At 45.3% G+C, this 24,375-nt stretch overlaps 1 protein-coding gene across 1 annotated transcript in view; it reads left to right on the top strand.

The window, feature by feature from the left end:
* Nucleotides 1-11,540: 11,540 nt before the first annotated feature.
* The window catches only part of FER1L6 (fer-1 like family member 6), a 105,909-nt gene continuing 93,074 nt past the window's right edge, over nt 11,541-24,375 (top strand). Inside the window, exon 1 of the mRNA XM_048508619.1 lies at nt 11,541-11,647. Within this exon, the coding sequence (XP_048364576.1) occupies nt 11,631-11,647 (17 nt within the window). The 5' untranslated portion in view covers nt 11,541-11,630. The remainder of the gene's footprint in view (nt 11,648-24,375) is intronic.

The following is a 24,375-nucleotide window of genomic DNA, read 5'->3' as shown; positions in this document are numbered from 1 at the left end:
CTGATCTTTTTTCTTTACCTACAAGATCTCACCAGAGCAGGACAAATGTAAGAAATGTGTTGTAAAGCCCCATCAAGTCACATGATACAGTTGGCTGCATGTTGCTGTTTTCAGATTCGATGTCCTTATCTTATGAACAGCTTGGTAACCTTTAAGTACATTTTTCAACCTTCAGGATGCTTGTGAGCCGGCAACTGCAAAGTTTCTAATTTTAGGTCGATGTTTCTTATTTCATTATTATTTCAAATGTTTTCCTGCTGAAGCTTAGTACTTTCAGAGTAATGCCGGGGGGGGGGGGGGCACCTTTCTTGGCTAGTTTTGGAAAGGATCCAGGTGGTGGTGCTGATATCCAGGTTCAAATTTAATTGGGTCATCTTATTTGAAATACAGCGAGAAAGAGAAATTCAGCAAAGGTTCAACCTGTGACTGAGCTTTATCGAATTGATCTGGGTTCAGAATGAGGCTGGGGACTGTTCACCCAGCAGCTATTTCCCCCAGGGAACTTGCTCCTTAATGTCAGTTCCATTAATCTTGTTGATGTCTTTCTCGATCTTGCCGGGGGAAAAAAATGTACATGGAACTGAAACGAAGCCTAGTTATATTGTGAGGGGTTTTTTTTGTGTGCTTCTATTCATCTCTTTTTCCTACCCTGTCTCCTCTCTCTCTTCTTTTTTTGTCATTTGCTCTGTCAAAATTTGTGTTGCAATCTGTTGGAGCAGGGAACCAATCTAGGATTTCCAACTGCATGGAGAAAAGAAAATGTCCTGGCCACTTAACAGACGTTCATTAGGATTTTATGTACCAGGTGATGTTATTGACTTTCAAGCCACTAAAAGCCTCAGCCGCCCGTTTCCATAAACTATTCGTCTATTAAAAGGACAGAAGGTATGTATCAAAGCCAATGGGCAACCCCAGAGCCAGAGGTGAGATCCAACCAACTCTCACCACTTCTCTAGAAGTTGTTACTAATTTTTTCTGAGTGCCGAGAAGGGGTTACTAAAGCAACCTCCCTGCCCAATAGGGACTGGAGGTGCATGTGTGCTGCGGCCCCACTGTTTGAATCCCACCACCATCGGAACCTGTTATTAAAATTTTTGGATCCCACCACTGCCCAGAGCCATGTTTTTACACCATTCTGTACCTTAAAGAAGAAGATGATGACAACAAAAGAAAGAACTCTGACAAAGGGAGCTTTCAAATGCTTAAGCCCTAGAAATCTCATTGTTGTTTCAGGTACTACTGGAGTTGAATTTTGTTCTACCACACTCAGATAATCCTTTCTTCGTCCTTGGTATGCACTTTCTGAAACTTGTTCTTTTTAAGGAAAAGCATGGGCCAAGTACTTTATTACTTGATCCAGCTGGGAGGATGCACATTTCTTTACTTATTTTATAGTTTTGTCACCTGAGAATCAAGGTGGATTATACCATTAGAAACAGGGCAATCAGTACGATATAATATAAACAAAAATTACTCCATAGAAAATTAAAACAAAATTAGAGAAAGTTGCACTGAAAACACTGTGTAATACAGATGGTAAAGAATTCCAATTCAGCGAACCATCACATATCTTTATATTATTGAGCCAGGAGTTTAGCAACCGTATCCAGGCACCTCAGTCTCTATGGAAATATGGTGGCTTTCTGGAGGAGAGGCAGCAACCGGCTTGCTTCTTACTTTGTTGCAGCACCACCTCATCAGATAGCCAAGGGTGGTATTGCAGCTATCAACTCAGTAAGAATTAGGTGATATACCGGACCAATAAAGTTCTACTGGTTGTATAAAGTGCTGATTTTGGTCTTTCTCTTCATCCTGAGCAACTGCTTGTGGATGGTCATGTTGCACCATGTATGTTTGGCAGGAAGGAAGGAAGGAAGGAAGGAAGGAAGGAAGGAAGGAAGGAAGGAAGGAAGGAAGGAAGGAAGGAAGGAACGAACGAACGAACGAACGAACAACGAACGAACGAACGAACGAACGAGTAAACAAACAAACAAACAAACAAACAAACAAACAAACAAACAAACAAACAAACAAACAAACAATGGTGCTGTCAACTTATGACAACCCTGTTGGGTTTTCCAAGCAAGGGATGAACAGAGGTTGTTTGCCATTGCCTGCCTCTGTGTAGCAACTATGGAGTCCCCTGGTGGTCTCCCATCCAAGTACTAACCAGAGTCAGAGCATTGGAAATCTGGTGAGATTGGGTGATCTGGGCCATCCAATTCACAACAACCCTATTTTTACTCCCACTTTACTCACACCCCCAACATTAGTGATCCTGGCTTCTGAGTGCTATCAACCAGAATTACTCAACTGTGATGGGGACTGTTCTCTTCCCCTGCCCCCCAACCTTGATCTTGTCAGGGGACTGAAGTGTGAAAACTGTTTGTATTCACAGTGCTATTTGAGTCTTTCCAGTTTCATACAGAGGCGGCACAATGTATTTTTTTCCCCTTTTCTGTGTATGATCTTTGGTGGAACTGTAACTGAGCATGTGTTTAGTGTGGGAAGATGCTGTAATAAGGGGACAGTTCCTTTCGCAAGCAAGTCGAAATCTTTGAGACGCTGCTTCAGGAAAATATCTGCAGACATGGAAAAGGGCAAGAGGAGGGGCTGAAATTAATGTTGTAAGACTGCTTCATTTAGCCCCCAACTGCCCCCCCCCCCGGTTTTAAGCTCTGCTGCTCTCCAAGTAAGCAGAAAAAGATGCCGAATGGACAACCAACTATGTGTTAGATTTAGTTTAGAGCAGCCATTCTCAACCAGGGTTCCGTGGTACCCTGGGGTGCCATGAGCATGTCCCAAGGGTACCGCGGCAACACTACCACCACCCCTCATTTTTGTGGTGTCTCCCACCGGCGCCAGCAAGGACATGGAGCTGGCCCATGGGGCAGGGCCTGCCACAAGGTCAGCAGCCACTACCACCCCCAGTGCTACCCTTCACCCTGGGAGGGGAAGGTGGGGTGTGTGGCAAGCAGGGGCAATGGGAGGGGGAGGGTGGTGGCAGGGGTACCGTGAGATATGAAGAGTGAGGTCAAGGGTACCCTGGCCTCGAAAAGGTTGGGAAACACTGGTTTAGAGTCATGGATCTGCCCAATAGTGTGTGTGAGTGCAGTTTATAGAAACTTCCCAAGAGATAAAGGTAAAAGGTAAAATTTACATTTATTCAAGCATCTCCAGTTCACAGCTTTGTTCCAGGAAAAAGGTAGACAGAAAGAAACCCTAGTCTAAACAGATTACTTTCCCTACGACAAGTGGGCACAACTAACGCGCCATCACGTGTGTGCGGGTAAGGAGAATGCTACAGTGGGAAAGCCCCACTGTGGCAGGCTGCCATTGACCATGCGCTCAGGTCAAAGGCTAGGACAGAAGTGAAACCAGCATGGGGAAGAAAGGAAGTTAGTGGGTGGTCTCCTGGCCCAGACAAGGAGGGCAAACAAGAGAGGCAACATCACAGTTAGAGTGAGATACACAACACCCCACAGTGTCCAGGCATGCAGAAGTCGCTTATTCCAACACTATGGTGTTCAGACAGGAGGCTACCCTGATTTCATTCTTTGTATTGCTTCAGCAGTGACCTTTATACAGGCAGCTGTGAAGTAATGAAATGGTTTTTTTTTCTGAAAGGGTGAGTTTTGTGCTTAATTCATAGGAAAATATATCAAGCTTTGAGCATAAAGCCATCTCTGGAATGCCTTGTTTTCCATGTACGCTGCTGAGATTACTAGTCCATCTGTTTAAATATTGCTTAATGTAATTCTTAATTTTTTTTCTAAAAAAATTGGCCATGCTGGAAGGGGCTGATGGGAATTGCAGTCCATAACATCTGGAGTGCCAAAGGTTCGCCACCATGGAATTAGGTTATCAAGGACAAGGGGAGAGAGCAAGGGGTGGGCCTGCGGTTCAGTGATGGAGCCTGTGCGGGACATGCAGGAGCTCACAGGTTCAATCTGTACTCTGTCATTAAGCTGGGACTAGTCATTCTTTCTTCGCCTAACCTACATCATAGACTCATTGTGAAGACTAAAAGGAGCACAGGAGAGTCATGTAAGCCTCCATAGAGGAAGTGTTACCCAAAGTCACTTTATTTCAGTACTCTAAATTCTTGTCAATGTCCAAGGTCTAATTTTTCTCTTGCAGATCCGGTTGAATGCTGCTCAGGGCATGCCATAGAATCATCACACAGGTTCAGGAGAACATTGAAATCTACCCTTGCTGGCCTATCATGATTCCACCCTTCATCAGCTCCATGAGTTCAACCACCTTATACAGTCCAGTGGTTTCTCATGGGCAGCCTGGGACAAAACGGGACCAGATACAATTGGAACGAGCTATGGAATTCAGCAAAATCCACTGGCTCCCCTATTCTCCAATAGGTTCTGCCTAGCCCCCATCTCCTGTTAGCTCAATGGAAACAATGGGGGATAGGGTGCCCCCTTTGGGGGTCCATAATTTTGGCCCCTTGAACCTAACTTCACCAAACTTGGGTGGTATCATCAGAACAGTCTCTGGATGATACCCTAAAATTTTGGTGTCACTAGCTTTAAAAATGCACCCCTGACAGGCACCCCAGGACATTGCTCAAGATTCTCTGCTCTGCAGTGCCTTGGCTCCATTGTAGCCAATGGGGAATGTCTGAGTGTGTAAGCAGGCTGCACATTTTTGAAGATAGAGGCACCAGACTTTCAAGGTGGCTCCAGGAGGCCCTCCTGGTAATAGCATTCAGGCTTGGTGAACTTTGCTTCTGGGGGTTCAATTTTATGGGCCCCCAAAAGGCTTATTTCATTTTCCTGTTCCTGCATGTGAAGTCTGCTGGCTGAGTTCTCTCAGAACTCTCTCAACCTGCCCCGCCTCCATCGCCCCCAGAAACAAAGTTCACCAAGCATTTTGATTCGTACTAGGATTTCACATTGCTGCAAACATATATTTGTTGCATCTACATTTTACATTTTTTTGGCGCAGTTCTAAAAACATTTTTATGATATAATGAGTGAAGAGACAGTTGTGGAAAAATGGAGCCCCATTTTTGTTTCCTTTTTTCTGCTGGAAGCAGATCGTTGAGATAATCATATGAGGTACTCAGCTTGGAAGAAAATGGGCATTCCAAAGTAGGTAAGTTGGAATTTTGACCACTTTATTAGTCAATATTACTTTTTGATTTGCATTAATTTATACCCTACTTTTCTGCCCCCGTTGGTAGCGGATTGAAAATATAGGTCATAAAATCGCAACTTAAAATCATTAAAACCATACGAAACACATAAAACCATACGAAACAAGAGACAAAACCACATGCGGAAACATAAAAATGGCAGTTAAAATATAGAGCAGGAAGGAGAGATCAATGCGGGGATATTGGACAGAACAAATATGTCAAATAATCCCAGTTCGGAATGTCTAGCTGAGAGAATAACCTGGCACCAACATGTAAAGTCTTCCTGACCTTCTGACAAAACTTCTTGGCAGCCATGTGAGTATATCCATCCTTGCTAAGTTAGCTACTCTAAATATTATTGGATGTATTTACAGTGAATTTTTCACAGGAACAAGGTTTTCTTCATAGTAATTACATTACGTGCCTTATCTGCTACTTCCTGTTAAGTTCTTTCTCCATGCTTACTGTGTAATATATATCGGCCATCTAATTTTCCATTGTGATTATTGGCAATCATTATTCCTTCAGTAAACATTTGCTTTAGTTGTGGCAGCTGAGTCACTAAAAGAAAGAACAGAAAAATGACAAAATCCTCTCTGATAATCTTTCTCACATTTCATATACAGATCCTTGTAATCAAAGGAAAATATCGTCACACTGAGCATTACTGGGAGCAAATGTTTGTAGAATGAGTCTTAGTGATTAAACTAGGATTTCTTATGTGGGGTTGATGGTCTTTTTTATTATTCGTACGGAATATTTATACTCAGTATTGAGAATCAAGAGAGCTAGCATGATGTAGTAGTTAAAAGCAGTGGACTCTAGTCTGGAGGACCAGGTTCAAATCCCCCCTCCTCTGCACGGAGCCTGCTAGGTGACTTTGGCCAGGTTATTTCAAGAATTCTCTCAGCCCACGAGGAGGCAGGCAATGGTAAACCACCTCAGCTGTCACTTAATGGCTTTCCCACCAATATTAAGAATGAACTTATGGTTGAGTGACATGCCTTCACTCAAAGAGTCCTGGAAATTATAGTTCAAGACATGGGCAGGTAGTTGTCAGAACATGTGTTTAGATGAGCAAAATCTAAATGACAGCTGGACCCTCCTTCTAGCAGGTGCCGTGTGCAGATTAGGACTGAGTGCACAGCTTGTATCGTGTGCAAAACCTGATAAGGTAAGGGCACCTGATTGGTACCACTTTTGTATATAGTTAGCACACACAGCAGTGTGATGTGTGCCTGAAAACACCTGTGGTCTGGCGAAGCACTTTGTCAGTAGATAGCAATAAATAGAACTGCACTGGTGACTGTGTGTCTGTCAGTTCTCGTCTACATTGCGTCCTGCAAGGTGGTCTACTCCAAGTAAATCCGCTGCTTCAACAGTAGTACCTCAGTTGCTGAACTTTGGAGACATTGGGATGGGACTTCTGTCATGAGCTATCTACTCAGAAGGCAAAACAAATATGTTCAATAGCTCATGTTTATTGATTAACCTGGTCAATGCTGCATTATTTTTTAAAAAATGTACAGCACCAGGGTCAATATATTTATATCCCGACTTAAAGGGGACCAAAGGTTCTCCTGCCTCAATTTTATTCTCATACCCTATGAGGCAAGTTAGCCAGGCAGAGAGCAACTGGCCAAAGTCATCCAACCAATTTCAACAGTGGGGTGGGGATTCAAACCTGGGTCTTTCAGATTGCAGTCTGAACTAGTGCCTATTCAACTCATTAGTGCCTATTCAACAAATAGTGTGCCTTTGAGTGTCTGTATCATCATCTGGTCACTGAAAGCATGTAAAGACTACCTTAATGAGTCATTGATGTTGATCATAAATAATCACTGTTTCATGGTGCCATCCCTTGGCCACTCAAAGAAGAAGAAGAAGAGTTTAGATTTATATCCCCCCCTTTCTCTCCTGCAGGAGACTCAAAGGGGCTTACAATCTCCTTGCCCTTCCCCCCTCACAACAAACACCCTGTGAGATAGGTGGGGCTGAGAGAGCTCCGAGAAGCTGTGACTAGCCCAAGGTCACCCAGCTGGCGTGTGTGGGAGCGCACAGGCTAATCTGAATTCCCCAGATAAGCCTCCACAACTCAGGCAGCAGAGCTGGGAATCAAACCCGGTTCCTCCAGATTAGATACACGAGCTCTTAACCTCCTACGCCACTGCTGCTTTTCTCCTTAGTTCATCTGTTTAAGACTCAGTTCATCTGTTTAAGAAAACATCCCTTCAGAAAAATGATGTGGCCAGTTATCCCCAGGTTCTGATCTACCATTTTTGAGCAAAGTACTTGAGGGCTTCACTCATCTGGGCAGAGGATTGTACATGTCAGCGGCTGGCTGCTACCTTGTGGAACGTCCTGGGTGAGGAGTTTGTGAAGGCTACCACATTTCTGGCATTCCACAAATGATGTAAAACAGAATTGGCCATGAGAGCATTATTATAAAGATGATATGGCTGTATCACAACAGAATGGTTCAGGAGAAGTTACAATGAAGAGAATGTTTCTGTGGACTTTACTACTGTGTATGGAATGTGTTATCTGTTGCCAATGCATTATCTTGTTCTCAGTGCATTGTAGTTTTACCTATATAATACCACTTACTGCTTGTTGTGTTTAATACTTATGATTTGTTCAGATTTCTGCAATCCCAGTCCTATTATGATGTCTCCTCTTATTGATCGCATAATCCATCTTGAGTGTCAGTGACAAAAATGGACTATAAATGATGTAAATAAAATAAATAATAGATAGAAAAAAGAAGCATTTTACGAGAGTAATGCATTGATCTAAATCAGTGGTTCTCAACCTTCCTAATGCCGCGACCCTTTAATACAGTTCCTTGTGTTGTGGTGACCCCCAACCCTAACATTTATCCATTTTACGGATGGAGAACACTGATGCAGAGAGTCTTAGGCGACCCCTGTGAAAGGGTCGTTTGACCCCCAAAGGGGTCCGGACCCCCAGGTTGAGAACCACTGATCTAAATGCATCTTTCTTCCCTTCCCCCTCTCTTACATCCTCAGAGTAGGTTGCTATCTCCAGATTGGGAAATACCTAGATATTTGGGGGGTGGAGCCTGAGGAGGGTGGGGTTTGGGTGGGGAGGGACTTCAACGGGGTATAATGCCATCGAGTCCACCTTCCAGAGCGACCTCTTGTGCTAGCAGAAGATTGTGGCACACTTGCTCCATTACACACAAGGCTACTTCTACTTTGCAGCTTCACCAAGGTTACCATCGAATCCTTTGGCTGAATATCTGAGACTGTGATTATTTGATTAAGGTTCTCGATTCTCCCAGCCACTTAGCCCCAATCCTAGCTTTGTTTGTTGTATTTTGGGCTTCGCGTAGAGCCTGTTTTCCTGGAGCTTCACGTCACATGAGATTGCTGGATCTTGGCTCGGAGTTCTGTGCTTTTGTCCGGCTCTAATTCCACGGCTGTTCTGCTTGACTTGTCATTTTACTCCTGTTAGGTCACTTGCCAAGAACTCTTCATTTAGTTTGCTCTGCCGGCTCTGAGGGATTCCGTAACGATCTTGTGATGCCTCCTGGGTCAGGTATAGAGTTCTGGGTTTGCTTAGGTCTTCTTGAGCCCAACCGTGGCACTCGGTTCCAAGAATCCCAGAGTTCATTTTGTCTCTCTCTGCCATTTAAAACACAATGCACTTTCTAACAGGAGGAAGTGAGTCTGCTGTTGGCCATGCGTGCATCTGGGCTCCTTCCAAGTCACCCAGAAGTGCAATAGAATCTGTGTACATATTTCCACTGAAGGAGCGGGGGCTAATTGACATGCTTGTCACCTGTCATCTTAGTATCTCCTGCTGTGTTTGAGTTACAGTTGTTACCCACTGGCATGGTTAGAGTAAACATGGCAAACTCCCTTTTCTCAAAATAAATATCTACTTATGCAGGAAGAATTTTTTTAAAAATTTCTGGTTTAAAGATGAACAATACAAAAAACATGTTTATAATTTCCCCCCATCTGGCATGTATCAGTTGCGTCATTGCTCAGCTTAAGGCCAAGTTTACAGATGAAACTGTATTGTATGGATGAAACTGTGCTGTATGAATGAAACTGTATTTCAGGTAGGTTGTGATTTCCAAAGGAAGTGGGCTTTTTAACCCTTCCCCAATCCCATGTGTTAGAAATATGATAACACCACGGGGTTATCAAGACAAGGGATTATCAGAGATAGTTTGCCATTGCCTGCCTCTGTGAAGTAACCCCGGTGACCTCTGGGACTGCCATCCTCTAGGTCATAGGTGTCAAACTCGCGACCCTCCAGATGTTATGGACTACAGTTCCCATCATCATGCTGGCAGGGGATGATGGGAACTGTAGTCCATAACATCTGGAGGGCTGCGAGTTTGACACCTGTGCTCTAGATGGTGGCTGGAGAACTTCTGGGAATATAACTGATCTTTAAGTGACAGAGATCAAGTCACCTGGAGAAAATGGCCACTTTGGAAGGTGGACTCTTCGGCCATTTGTGCACTGTTTTTTGCTCCACAGTAAGCATACATTACCTTCAGGTCAGATTCTTGGTTGCTCGCATGGTTTCCCCATTCCTGAACTCAAAGCATTGCAAATAAGAGAATCCCTATTTTTTCCATAAGGGAAGAAAGCTGTGGGGAAACCCCATGTGAAGCACACAGCTGTGCAGCAAACAGTGTGTGCACAAAGGGCCAATGGCATCATGCCCTACTGAAGTCAGTCTCCTCCCCAAAACCATGACTTCCTCAAGCTCCTCCCCCAAAACCTCCAGGTATCTCCCAACCCGGAGCTGGCAACCCTAGTAGTCTTCCATGCGAGTACTAACCAGGGCTGATCTTGCGTAGCTGCTAACATCTGATGAGATTGGGCTAGCCTGGGCCACCCTGGTCAGGACCACCACCACCACCCCACCCTGTAGTCATGGTAAAGAATGGATCTTGGCTTATTGTTAGAGCAATTGCTTTGCATGGAGAAGACCGCAGTACTTTCTGTTGCAAGAACTGGGTTGGAGGTGATTTGAAAGATTTTTAACCAAGAAGCTAAAGGCTCCTTCCGCACATGCAGAATAATGTAGTTTCAAACTGCTTTCAATGCTCTTTGAAGCTGTGCGGAATAGCAAAATTCACTTTCAAACAGTTGTGAAAGTGGTTTGAAAACACATTATTCTGCGTGTGCGGAAGGGACCTAAGAGTCGCCACCAGCCAGAATACACAGGAGTGTCATGACAGTCAGTACCCCTGGTCACAAGTTACAACGAACATATATACAACTGCATGTTCTTACATTGCTAACATTCCCTTTCTTAAAGTTTTGCAACTGAAACTAGGAACCAAGTACCTGGAGAATTGTGTATTACTCATTTAGTATAAGAATTACTCAATGCATGTATTTTATATATAAAAAACTGTACATGGACTGTACAAGTGTTCACTGTAACTTGTGAACAAGGCTACATTAAGGCAGCTTCATGCATTCATGAACATGCAGGGATAAAAGAAGCTTAGAAGTATAGTCATTCTGGGGAAATGGTTAAAATCCTCTGCCTAGAAATTGCAGCCCAACTATAAAAGGAAAAAAAGTCTTTTAAAAATGAGCCCATAAAAATAATTAGCATGTTATTTGCCACACAGAAATTATTGTTGTAATAATCAGTCTCGTCTCCCAGGAAACTCTGAAAAATGGGTCTCTCAGAACAGTCTTGTGCTAAAGGTCTCAGAACTCTGCATTAGATTATGATTCTCAGCCATGGGAAACAACGGGGGGTGGGGGGTGGGTCCAAATACTTACCATAAAGCCTTGCACTTCTGGGAGCTGCTCCAGGCCTCGGGAGAACTGGGCCCTCATTGGGGATGTCCCCCCTCCAAAGGATCCATTTTCTCCAGGAGACCCCCCAGGTACCATCTGGAGCAGGGGTCTTCAAACTATGGCCCTCCAGATGTTCATGGACTACAATTCCCATCAGCCCTGCCAGCATGGCCAAGTGATAGGGCTCATGGGAATTGTAGTCTCTGAACATCTGGAGGGCCATAGTTTGAAGACCCCTGATCTGGAGACTGGTGTCCCTGGAGGGGATGTTCTCCTGTGTATACTGACCCACAATTTGTTCTGGAGTAAAACAGGAAGTGGCCCATGGCAAAGACACTGCTTGGGCCAACCCCACGGAATGCTGCTGAGCATCAAAACAGCAAGAAATCTGTCATATGACTCCACCGGAAGAAAATGCCCAACCTGCCGTGTGGTGTTGAATTGCTTTATTGAACTGCATGGTCTGAGGTATTCTTGGACCAAATGAGGAAAGCAATGAATACAATTATGTTTAAACAGTCCCGCCCTGCAGCAGTGGCAGATATCTTGGTAGGTGTACAATAACAGCAGGCAGATCCCATGGCTGAGGGCAGAAGGATGTACTTCTGGATTAGTTGCAGAACATACAACTATTGGACTATCGGCATTTAAGTGCGGCAGAGAAGGATACGATGGAGAAACAGCCTAAGTAAGTTTCCTTTTTCTGGTTTGTGCTGGGAGCTGTGAGAATGCAACAGAGGCCACAAAGAAAGAGAGATATGTGCTTGGAATATGCTTGCCCTTAGCTCTTGAAAGATTCCAATGGTGAAATAAAACTCTACAGTAATATTGAAGATCAAGCTTGTCCATATCCCCTTTCTCCAACTGAGAATTTGTAAGGATCTCCTGGCTACAATAACTGTGCAGATTTACAAGTACTAATTTAAGCCCATTCAGTTGAAGTGGGTTCAGATGTGCTGTAGAAGGGTACTTTGTTGTTGTCTCATTGTGATTAATATCCGGGGTTACAATAATGAATTCTGGGTGGACACTGGAAAGCTGGTAATGCCCTAAATGATGTGGAGCCCTGGAATATTTGAAAGACCACCTGTTCCAATTGAATCCTCTTGGTTCTTTGAGTTTGTCAGAGGCTATCCTCTGGGTATCCTACCACCTAAGGGCCAAACCAGATGAGAAACCTAATTGTTTAGGGTTGCCAACTCCAGTCTGGAAATACCTAGAGGTTTTGGGGGTTGAGGAAGGCAGGGTTTGGGGAGGGGAGGTACTTCTCTGAGTTATAATACCACAGAGTCCACCTTCTAAAGTGGCCATTGAGGCAATCGGTTCTGTTACACAAATGTATTGATCAGTTGTTCAATAGGGTCTCTATGGCTTTTCTTAAGGAAATCCTTCAGCTTATAGATGTGTGTGTGTGTGGTGGGGAACTATATTTCCCCTGCAATCAGACCGTGATGTATATTTTTGTGAGGAGAAAGTAACACAGTAAGCTCCATGAAAAACAGGGGGGGTTGCACCTGGAACTCCCAGATCTTAGCCCAACGCCGTAGCCATTACACCATGCTGACTTTGCTTAAGTCACAGCACAAATGTTCAAATTTTTGTCTTAAAGTCCCAATGAAATGGAGGCCTTCCTAGAGTTTGATTTTAGGCTGGTCAGTATCTCCTCTCATGTGTGCCCCCTGTTGGCAAGTTGGACACCTGCTCTCTCTTCATCACCAGCCTCCAAGTTCACATAACCCAGGCTTCCTATAAAAGCTATCATGAAACCATCTGGCATTTATTATACTGTACTAGCGGGCCCGGCCACGCATTGCTGTGGCTCAGTCTGGTGAAGTGGAAAAGAAAGAAAAGGGGAAGCGAATGGTTCGAAAATGTGTCATTGCACAATGCTTGCAAGGGAGGGAAGGGGCAAGGGGCCCCTTGCTCCCCTCCCTCTCTCCCGTTCCTTTGCATGGCACCCATCCCCGTCCTTCCCTAACATTCCCCTTCCTCTGCTAGGGTGGGTGGGTCATGTCCAGGTGGCGGACCCTGTCTCTTTCACTTCCTTCCCTTGCAGGCGAATTACGTAGCTTAAAACACGCTGGGAGGCATGAGCTACGTTGTGTTCAAATTTCAGAGCGTTTGGTCCAGCAAACCCTCAGACCGTCCCTCCCCTTCCCCTTCCTCCGCTAGGGTGGGTGGGCCATGTCCAGATGGCGGACCCCATCTTTTTCACTCCAGATGACAGTGGTTTTCAAGGAAGGCATGGTTGTTTCCCTTGTATCAGAGGGTGTTGCTTTGACAGCCAGCAGATGGCGCTGTTGCGGAACAGAACTGTGGTTCCAACTGTCACAGGTGTGGCATGTACACAATAACTGGCACAGTTGTGACATGTACACAACAGGAGGTGTGGAAACAGTATGGAAACCTGGCTGCATGAGAATGCGACATTGTGTGAAAATTTCTAGGCAATCGGTCCAGTAGTTTGGGAGATTACTTGTCAGCAGAAAAACGCACTGATAGATTTTTATATATAGAGATGGGGCTGACCTCTGAATTGGAGCTTTCAGAGTTGCACAATTCTGGGTATGCTGTCAAGCTTTTTTGCCTCAGTACTGATGTAAGAACCTTTTCCTAAGGTGGTAGACATTCTTCCCTTCTTCTAAGGCTACAAAACTATATACGAGGTGGGATAAAGTGATGCTAAAGAGCTTAGGTTAGATTGCAAGTTACCTTATTTTGTTCTCCGGTGGAATATATTCTGGAGCCGTGATGCAGATCCAGGAAAATGAATTACAGCCAACTTGAAACAAGTAAAACTAGGTTGCTATGTGCTTCCTGGTTTCTGAGATATATCGGCTTTCTTTCAAGAAAATCCCCTCTTCCTCTCGTTTCAACTAATACTGTTCAGAGAAGTAGGCTTTTCAATCCCACAGGATATAAGATTAAGCTTTAGTGTTCAGAAAAGACTGAACTAAAAGTGTATTACTTATTTTAAAAAAAGAGAATTGTGGTGAAATGTGAATGATATTGCTGAAATTATGTATATAAATTATCAATAACCTTTATGATGTAATACATAATAGGGAAAATATATGGGGAAAGAGGGTAAAAGGGGAACAAATGATTCTGGAGTGTTGTGGGTTTTCTGGGCTGTATGGCCGTGTTCCAGTAGCATTTTCTCCTGACGTTTTGCCTGCATCTGTGGCTGGTGACTTCAGAGGATCCTCTGAAAACGCCAGCCTCAGATGCAGGCAAAAAGTCAGGAGAAAATGCTACTGGAACACGGCCATACAGCCCAGAAAACCCACAACATTCCAGTGATTCTGGCCGTGAAAGCCTTTGGCAAGACAAATGATTAATTATATCATGAAAGATGATAATAATATGCCAGTAAAACTTTTATTTTGTATCATCTGACCTTGGCTGCATTGGATTCAGTGGTGGGATTCAGCCGGTTCGCACCACTTCGACAGAGCCGGTTGTTAAAATGGTGCTTATAAACAACCAGTTGTTAAATTATTTGAATCCCACCACCGGAATCAGTTGTTAAATTATTTGAATCCCGCCACTGATTGGATTCCTTTGTAATCCCACTTTCTGTACTATGCAGGCTATACCTTACAGTTCTAATCTGGAGGAACTGTGTTTGATTCCCCGCTCTGCTGCTTGAGCTGTGGAGGCTTATCTGGGGAATTCACCTGTGCACTCCCACACATGCCAGCTGGGTGACCTCGGGCTAGTCACAGCTTTTCGGAGCTCTCTCAGCCCCACCCAGCTCACACAGGGTGTTTGTTGTTAGGGGGGGAAGGGCAAGGAGATTGTAAGCCCCTTTGAGTCTCCTACGGGAGAGAAAGGGGGGAATATAAATCCAAACTCTTCTTCTTCATGGGGGGCTTACATTGCCATGGAATTTAGTTATCCCAGTCCTGCAGCGTTGTTCATTGGCTGTCTCACAATGTCAGGCTGGATTTCCCCCCTTTGCTCTTTAATCTGCCTTGAGTATCAGTGACTGATGTTCCCTGTTGAATATATACTTTATGGCAGACTCAGGTTCGGCTCTCATTCATGCACATCGTGGTCCTCGTTCTAAAGGTGTATCTCGCAGTCCCACCCTAGATAATTTAGCATAGTACTAATTGACTCACAGCTAGCTTACCTAACCTGGGTAATGAATGGGACATTTGTCCCAGACAGATGCCTGCGCCGCGTAGATCACTGAATAGCCAGCTGCCAGGAATTCTCCCTGTAGGTCTCCAAAAACCCTTATCTGACATTAAGCATCTTATCTGCACAGACTGCCTTTCAAGAGAAATTGTGAATAGCAATGGTTTACCTAAACATAACTACAAGTCTCTTCTGGACTTTTCCAGTTTCTATAATGCTCCACATTCCTTTTCTTTCTACCGGGCTTTTCAGTGGAATCCTGAACAGAGTTACACTCGTGTAAGTCCTTTTAAAGCCAATAGGCTTAGAAGAGCGTATAACTGTGTCTAGGACTATGCTGTCAGCTTTACCTAACAGAGTGCCCAACACGGTTTAATTCTTTGTGCGCTGGGTCTTTTACGTTGTCACAGAAATTAGGTTTCTACAGGAGCTGCGTATCTGAGAAAGAGTGTAAGGATAAATCCACTTCTGCTGTTAGTGGATGAGTATAATTGGCTTGAGAAGGTAAAATAACAGGAATGTAAATCCTCCCACTGGGTTTGTATGCTTCTCAAAGCCACTAGGTGACGATGCAGAGTAATTTTGCAGGCGAACAGAAGAAAAAGGGATTTGTTGTACACTCCTTGTGTGTGACAGAGAGGAAGAGAGAGAGAGAGTCAGAACCATAGATTTTAGTGCCCTTTTTGTACCTATTTATGTACCTGACACAGCAAAATTTCTTGTAAATACAAGCTGTGTACCATTTTAATTCTCCAAGTATAGTTTAGTGGGGTTTGGCATGAAGCCTGAGTCAAATGACTACCCTGCTCACGGTGCAAACCTTTCACCCCCTGTGTTTCCTCCCTACTAGTCTTGAGCAAGTTCTTTGACATCTTTGGGAACCCACCAGTGGTGGGATCCAAAAATTTTAGTAACAGGTTCCCATGGTGGTGGGATTCAAACTGTGGCGTAGCACCAATGGGGCTGGGCAGGCACGACGGGGCGTGGCCGGGCATTCCTGGGCGGGGCTGTGGCAAGGACGCAGCCGCTGCGCCGGTCCTTGAGCGGGAAACGAATGCACGCAGGCGCAGGCTGCCACGCACGCCGGTGCACCTCCTGCTAGACTGCTTCAAGTTCTGTGCGCTACTGCTGAGAGGAGGGGCGTAACTAAGGCAAAAATCACCTGGCAAAATCACCAATTAGTAACCCCCTCTTGGCACACTCAAATAATTAGTAACCTACTCTCGGGAACCGGTGAGAACCTGCTGGATCCCACCTCTGGAACCCACAGTTTCTGCACAGCAATATTCAGCAGCTACGCTTGCCAGCTCCATGTTGGGAAACTCCTGGAGATTGAGCGGACTGAGGAGGGTAGAGTTTGCGGAGGAGAGAGCCCATTAGGTCTATGACACCCTACAGTTCATCTCCCAAAGCTGCCATTTCCCTCAGGGCAACCGAAATCTGTAGCCTAGAAAGCACTGAAATTCTGAGAGATCTCCAGGCTTCACCTGGAGGTTGGCAACCCTATTTTAGCATCCATTAAGGGAGGTTTGCACTGTTGTGTAAAACGGCAGATTTGATTCAGCTGGGGGTGGATGAGTCTGATGTAGGTTTGCCAGTTTCCTGGTCAGGGAAGGAAATTCCCTGCCCACAAGCCCCACTGCCTTGCTGCTGTTCCAGGCAGAAGCAAAAGAATAAAAAAAAAAACCCCACACACAATTTTACCATAGAGTTTTCAACGATTCCTAGAAACTTTCCTAAGCCTCCCTATGTCCTGTCTCCTAAGCATTTTGCCGGTACCTAACTCACGTAGGCAAAACCGCAGCACTTAACACAGTGAATGAATTATAAGTGGTTCGTTGATGGATGAATATTCAATAAACCTATGAAATAATTCAAGCTCCCTTCCCGCCTGAATCCCGTCTCTCTGAAATGGCCTAAGTTCTTGTTTTGTAAATGGACTCTCTCTGTCTCACGTTCAACAGAGATGGTTTTAACCTACTCCCTTTTGCCTGATTCTGAACAGGAGAACCATTTAAAGACCATGGGGCCATTACGTTTTGGACCATATGTAATTCTTCTTCTCAGAGGCAGCCGTATCTCTGTACATTTATGAGGCTTGAGAAAGTAATAAAAATGAATGTTCTGCAGAGTCCTGTGGGTTGGTTTTGTATGACAATTTGATCTTGATGTTATCCAGCAGCTGTAGTCAGCCTGTCTAGTTCAGTATTGTCTACTCTGACTAGAAATGTGTAATATGTAATGAGACCCCTAGGTGGAGCTCTTGCACATCACTTACTACCTGATCCCTTAGGCTGGTGTGCCAGCAGAAGCAATTTCACTGTCACTCAGTCATGGCTTCTCTTGGCTTGGACATACTCATAAAAATTATCCCCTATACTGTTGTTAAGCCAGGTGATGGAAACTGCTATCAAGTCACAGTTGACTTATTGCAGTGGTGGCGAACCTTTGGCACTCCAGATGTTATGGACTACAATTCCCATCAGCCCCTCCCAGCATGGCCAATTGGCCATGCTGGCAGGGGCTGATGGGAATTGTAGTCCATAACATCTGGAGTGCCAAAGGTTTGCCACCATGGAATGGCAATCCTGGATGGCTTTCAGGTTCAAAAGACAAACAACCTTAAATTTCCCTGGTGGTCTCTCATCCAAGCACTAACCAGGGAATGCAGAGCCTCCAAGTGTGGTGGAGTTTCCTTCTTTGGAGGTTTTTTAAAGAGAGGCTGCATGGCCATCTGTCAGGAGTGCTTTGATTGTGTGTTCCTGCATGGCAGGGGGTTGGACTTGATGGCCTTTGAGGTCTCTTCCACCTGTATGAGGTGGCCTTTGAGGTCTCTTCCATCTAGACGAAATCGGGACTCCTGAAGCATGTCTGGACAGGGAGTTAGTAAAGACTAGTATCGACTCAGTGCGGGACAAATTGAAATGTAACAAAATTAGAAGGGGAAAGCTGACGCAACCATACTTCATGTTGGTCCCATAGGTCACTTAAGGTTTATTGCTTTGAGTCTACTGGAAGACTGAAAAGCAGAGGTGGGATCCAACCAGTTCTCATCACTTCTCTAGAAGTGGTTACTAATTTTTTCTGAGTGCCGAGAAGGGGTTACTCAAGCAACCTCCCTGCCCAATAGGGACTGGAGGTGCGTGTGTGGGCGGAGCCACTGTTTGAATCCCACCACTATCAGAACCTGTTATTAAAATCTTTGGATCCCACCACTGCTGAAAAGGTTTTATTTTTCTATAGAAAGATAAAGAATAGGTATGCTCTGAGCTCTGTAGAATGATTTAAACCAGGGGTGTCAAACTCGCGGCCCTCCAGATGTTCATGAACTACAATTCCCATCAGTCCCTCCCAACATGAGCATTGGTTAGACTGGCAAGGGCTGATGGGAATTGTAGTTCATGAACATCTGGAGGGCCGCGAGTTTGGCACCTGTGATTTAAACAATTACATAGTTTTATATAGCTTTACTCAAAGGGGCAGTTGCTTTCACCTGTTCATTCACATTGATTTGTTCTTCTAGCTGGACCTTCTCCTTGTTCCCCAAAGTTCCCAGCCTCATCCACAAAGCTCCACAAAGCTCTGGCATAATGTATTTATCCCCCTCATTTTACAGGTGATCTTCCCAGAAGTGTGCATTTTGTCATGCTGAGTCCAAAAGCTCAACCTACTTTTCAGCTGTCTGGCAACTGACGCTCGACCTTACACAGATTAGTCTCATTTTAGGAATGTGCAAACAGTAAAGCAGCTTGTCTTATCAGTTATTGATTAATTGTCCAGGCTATTGTTGATCATTCTGGATTCTCCTACAGACCACAGTCAAAGTTCATGGATATATTAGAGATGCGCATAAAACTGAGCAGGGGGAAAATAATGTAATGCCTGTTCCGCTCTTCAATACCTCTGAACTGTGCCATCGCAACCTCTTCTTCCTTTTCCTTCATGAAAGCTTCCTAGGAAAACTTGTTTTGTGAAGTCGGATGGATAGAAATGTCACATCTTGAAGCCAAATGTTCTCTACGTTGGGTCATAAGACCGAGTAGGTAAAAGAGATGGCTCTTTCTTGCTTCATTTTGATTTTTCGCCTCTGAAACTAGGTTTTTAGCTTTTTTTGCTGGGAGAGGAAAATCTGTTCCTTCAAAACAGGAAAGATGTCATTAAACCAATTGTAATTTACAGCCATTTGTCATGACAAGGGCTAGAAAGAAACAGAAGCAGGAGAAGACGAGTTCGGATTTATCCCCGCCCCTCCTTCTCTCCTGTAGGAGACTCAAAGGGGCTTACAAACTCCTTCCCTTCCCCACAACCAACACCTAGTAAGGCAGAGGAGACTGAGAGAGTTCTGATAGAACTGTGACTAGCTCAAGATCGCCCAGCAGGAATGTAGGAGCAGGGAAACAAATCTGGCTCCCCAGATAAGACTCCGCTGCTTATGTGGAGGAGTGGGGAATCAAACCAGTTCTCCATATTAGAGTCCGCTTTTAACCACTACACTAGGCTGCCTAAAGTTATGCCTACTTGTTCTTACCTAAAGCTGTGCCTTCCTGTTCCTACCCAAGGGACAGGGCTTAAAGCGATGCCTTTCTGTTCTTATCCAAGGGTCAGGTCTGCATTTGTCAAGAACAATGGATATTGATCACTTCTGTAATGTAAATCATTTGAATCTGTCAATTTTAAAGCCTCTCATTACCTAATATTGGCTCATGCAGAATAATGCACTTTCAAACTGCTTTCAGTTCTCTTTGAAGCTGTGCGGAATGGCAAGATCCACTTGCAAACAGTTGTGAACGTGGTTTGAAAATGCATTATTTTGCGTGTGTGGAAGGAGCCATTGTTTCTGAGAGAAAGCAGTGTTAAATTCTATCTGGTGTCTCCAGTTGAGATATTGTTACTTCCTCCTCCTGAGCCCTACGGCTCCTCTACAGAGTTTATAGTATTAGGCTATGCATGTCTACTCAGAACCAAGTCACATTTCATTCAATGGCGCTTGCTCCACAGGTGTAGCAGGGGAAAATGGTGCCTGGGGCAACACATGCCCCCACAATCCCCCCGTGCCCCACTTACCACGTCTGGAGGCGGAAGAGAAGCCCCCATTAAGCCCCTAGCAGACAGGTTCCCACCGGTCATCCAGCGGCAGCACCCACCCCCGGCAGCAACCCCGCCTTCCTCTCCCCTGGACACCAGAGGCCTTTGACATCTTCAGAGGTGCAGCAGAGGTGCGGTGAGGGTGGGCTTCGGGAGCTCCCTGGCGGGGTGCCTTCTTGGGGGCAGAGGCAGGGCCCCCCACATGCCCCAGCCTGGTGGGGCAGAGCCTGATGGGAAGGGGCTGAGGGGCGCCTGGCAGTGGCCTCCGGTGGGCCTGGTGGGGCGGAGCCTGATGGGAAGGGGCTGAGGGGCGCCTGGCAGTGGCCTCCTGTGGGCCTGATGGGGCGGGGCTGAGGGGCGCCTGGCGACAGCCCAGCCACACTACTCCTTCAGCCAGCAGAGGCTCTGCCCACTGAAGGAGCAGCCTGGTGGGGAGGGGCCGGATCAAAGGGGGAAGGAGAAGGAGTGGGAGGTGGCCGCCCGGGGAGTTTGTCCCCAGAGGTCCCTGTGGAAGCTCCACCTCTGGCTTACTCCCAGGTTGTTACACATGGGATCTACTTCATACATATAGAAAGTAGAATACTGAGATTATAGAATGAACCGTAGAATCACAATGTTTTTTAACAGATACCAGTTTGTAGCCCAATCCTGGAAGCGAAGCAGGGTCAGTACTTGGAAGGGAGACCTCCAAGAAAGACTTTGAAGAGGAAGGTGTTGGCAAACCGCCTCCTTTTTTCATTTGCCCTGAAAGCCCCATACTGGACTCGTGATTGCAACTTGACAGCACAGATGTATATAGAACAAACTGCACCACTTAAAAAAAACACTGCTGGAATATAAGCCCAAATTCCCTAAAAGGTAGCAGAGAGGATGTCCTGATTTTCTTGGTAATACTGTTTTAAAAGGTCAGGGCTGTAAGGAAAAAGATCAATTGCAGTTGTATAGATTTGTATGGATGGCGCACATGTTCATAGCAGGATAGATACTACTTCAGGTATGTGGTTCCCATATTGCGCCCATTTTTAGAAGTAAGAATAAGCACTTGAAGATATTCCAAGAATGTTCATATCAGCTCACTCTAGCCGAGACATTTTGCAGCAGCCAGAGATTTCAGAGAAGGCTGCAGTCCCTGCCGGTTTCAAATCATTGCTGTTCTAACAAACTTTTGTGCATTTTGGAAGCAGAAATACAGAATTAATGTCCCACTACTCTTGAAGCTTGTTTGAGATGGGTGCACAGCTGGGTTCTGGCTAGCTCAGTGGATGTTTGTACTGCACAGGAATGTTATCTGTGTTATGAGGGTCTGTTTTTCAGTTGCCTCCTGGTGAATATTATGTGTGGATGACATCCATCCATCCATCCATCCATCCATCCATCCATCCATCCATCCATCCATCCATCCATCCATCCATCCATCCATCCATCCATCCATCCATCCATCCATCCATCCATCCATCCATCCATCCATCCATCCATCCATCCATCCATCCATCCATCCATCCATCCATCTATCATCAACTGTCTGTCATTGTATGCCTATCTGTCTAGTAAAAACTAGCTATCAAGTAAAACAAATATTCCCTGAAGGGAGATTTTATTCCCCTTTCTCTGGACAGGGTTAACCCAGAAGGTTCAAGGCTGCTCTTTTACACGAAGCATCTTTGCACAGATCCTCCATGAACCAATAAGGAAAGATGGGCCTTTAATAAGATGCTTGTCACATTAAAATAAGCTTTCTTCCCTAATTCGACCTTCAAACCCTAACTAAAAGCCAAATTGAAGCATGGCCAAGCTGGGGGGTGGGGGAGAATATTTTTCACCCCTCTTAAATGAGGCTGGCTCACCCCTCCCATACAATGGAGTTCCACAGGCTCTGATTGGCTGACAATCACTTGGATCTGCATGGAGCCAAAATCATAATGACTGTTTTAGAGCCACAGAAGTGCTCTCCTAGGATTCAAATTGCCCCCAAATTATACTGACTTAACAGGGCCTCTAGCTGCAGAAAATTACTTCTGCTGCACCCTGCCAAGTAAATGTGTCCTTTGTGGGGCACTGGAGAAGTATATTCTACAAACTGGTATCTGTTCAAAAACATCGTTAACTATTTGCTAAACAACATACTTGCAGAAAAGTAATCTGCTCAATGTACCTTGCTTTCCTTCTATTCAAGATATGCCAAGGCTGGCAAGATGCTGAGGGTGGGGACAAGGGCAGGCAAAGAGAGCACCCTCCTTTTGGGGGGGGGGAGACGGTTGCGACCTGGGTGCCCCAAGCATCTGGGGCAAGATCCTTCCTAGTCCCCCTTGCTACGTCCCTGCTGATCTGATCTGATCTGGATTGCCCAAGCTAGCCTAATCTTGTCAAATCTCGGAAGCAAAACAGGGTTGTCAAATTTCCCCTGGTCACCTAGGGGGAGGAGCATAGGGTTCCCAACTCCAGGTTGGAAACTTCTTGAAGATGTAGGGCTGGAGCCTGGGGAGAACAGGGAGCTCAGTGGGGTGCAATGCTGTGGAGGCCAACCTCCAAAGCATCCATTTTCTCTAGGGGAATGGATACCTTTCATTTGGACATGACTGGTAATTAGGGACATCCCCAGGCCCCACCTGGAGGCTGGCATCCATAGGACTCAGCCAGTGGTGGGATCCAAAAAATTTAGTAACAGGTTCCCATGGTGGTAGGATTCAAACTGTGGCGTAGCGCCAATGGGGCGGGGCGGGGCACGACGGGGGCGTGGCTGGGCAATCCAGGGACGGGGCGTTCCTGGGCAGGGCTGTGGCAAGGACGCAGCCGCTGCGCCAGTCCTTGGGCGGGAAACGAATGCACGCAGGCGCAGGCTGCCACGCACGCTGGTGCACCTCCTGCTAGACTGCTTCAAGTTCTGCGCGCTACTGCTGAGAGGAGGGGCGTAACTAAGGTAAAAATCACGTGGCAAAATCACCAATTAGTAACCCCCTCTCGACACACACAAATAATTAGTAACCTACTCTCAGGAACCTGTGAGAACCTGCTGGATCCCACCTCTGGACTCAGCCCTGATTAGTATTTAGATGAGAGACCACTAAGGAAGTTCGGGGTTGCCACAGAAAGGAAGTCAACGGCAAACCGCTTGTGTTCGCCTCTTGCCTTGAAAACCCAACAGGTCTCCAGAAGTCAGCTACACTTTCGTCCATGACCAAAATGATTCTTTTAGTAGAAATATGAAGCAGTCATGGTTAAGCTTATTTTAAAGCAGGCATTTGCATGGATTTGTCCAAGCAATGCTGAAATGACCGCCAGAATGAAAGAAACATGCCTTCCTACTGGTGAGAGGAAAACTAGGCTATCTTTGTGACCGAGGGTAACATAGTGTTGACATTGGAAGACGCCCAACCGAACTTCCTGAATGATATTTAATCAAGACATCAACTGAAGAGAAAATTTCATGGTATATTAAATGGTACATTAAACCCATGACAAGCAAATGCGACCGCCAGGTTTTCTCTGAAAGGAATTGTTTTGGTTGCTTCTTCCCACAATCCTACAAGCATATTAGTTCCACCCTCCCGTGTCACTGCGAGAAGACTCCTTGTGTCAGGCAGAGCTTCAATGTTAATATGTTGGGTAATGGGCCTATTTTTCACACCCATTTTCTTCTATAATACAAAAAAGAAAAATTGCAGAAATGTCAACAGCTGTTCTTTTTGAGCTAGCAGATAACTGTTGGTACTTCGACTGATAAAACAAGGTTAGACTTTCTTATGGTGGTTTCCCCTTGAATTTGGGGCTGAATTGCTGTGTTTTCTTCTCTGAACTTCCTCACAACATTGTTTTCCTTTTATTGTCATTGTACAATTTCTTCATTGGTTTGACAGGGCTGCAGTTTCACCCCCAGATCATGGAAAACCACTGGCAGAATATAATTTTAAGGCTCAGTAGTGCAGTAAGGCTTTAATGTGTTCCAGCTGGATAAATTCTGATACTTTACAAGGTTATTCTGGGATAGATTCCATTTTAGGCTTGAAACAATCCCACCACATCTTTAGGAGCAGCAGTGGCATAGGAGGTTAAGAGCTCGTGTATCTAATCTGGAGGAACCGGGTTTGATTCCCCGCTCTGCTGCCTGAGCTGTGGAGGCTTTTCTGGGGAATTCAGATTAGCCTGTGCACTCCCACACACGCCAGCTGGGTGACCTTGGGCTAGTCA

The sequence above is a fragment of the Sphaerodactylus townsendi genome, linkage group LG09 (genome assembly GCF_021028975.2).
Source record: "Sphaerodactylus townsendi isolate TG3544 linkage group LG09, MPM_Stown_v2.3, whole genome shotgun sequence".
NCBI lineage: Eukaryota > Metazoa > Chordata > Lepidosauria > Squamata > Sphaerodactylidae > Sphaerodactylus > Sphaerodactylus townsendi.
This window is presented reverse-complemented; position numbering and strand designations above follow the sequence as displayed.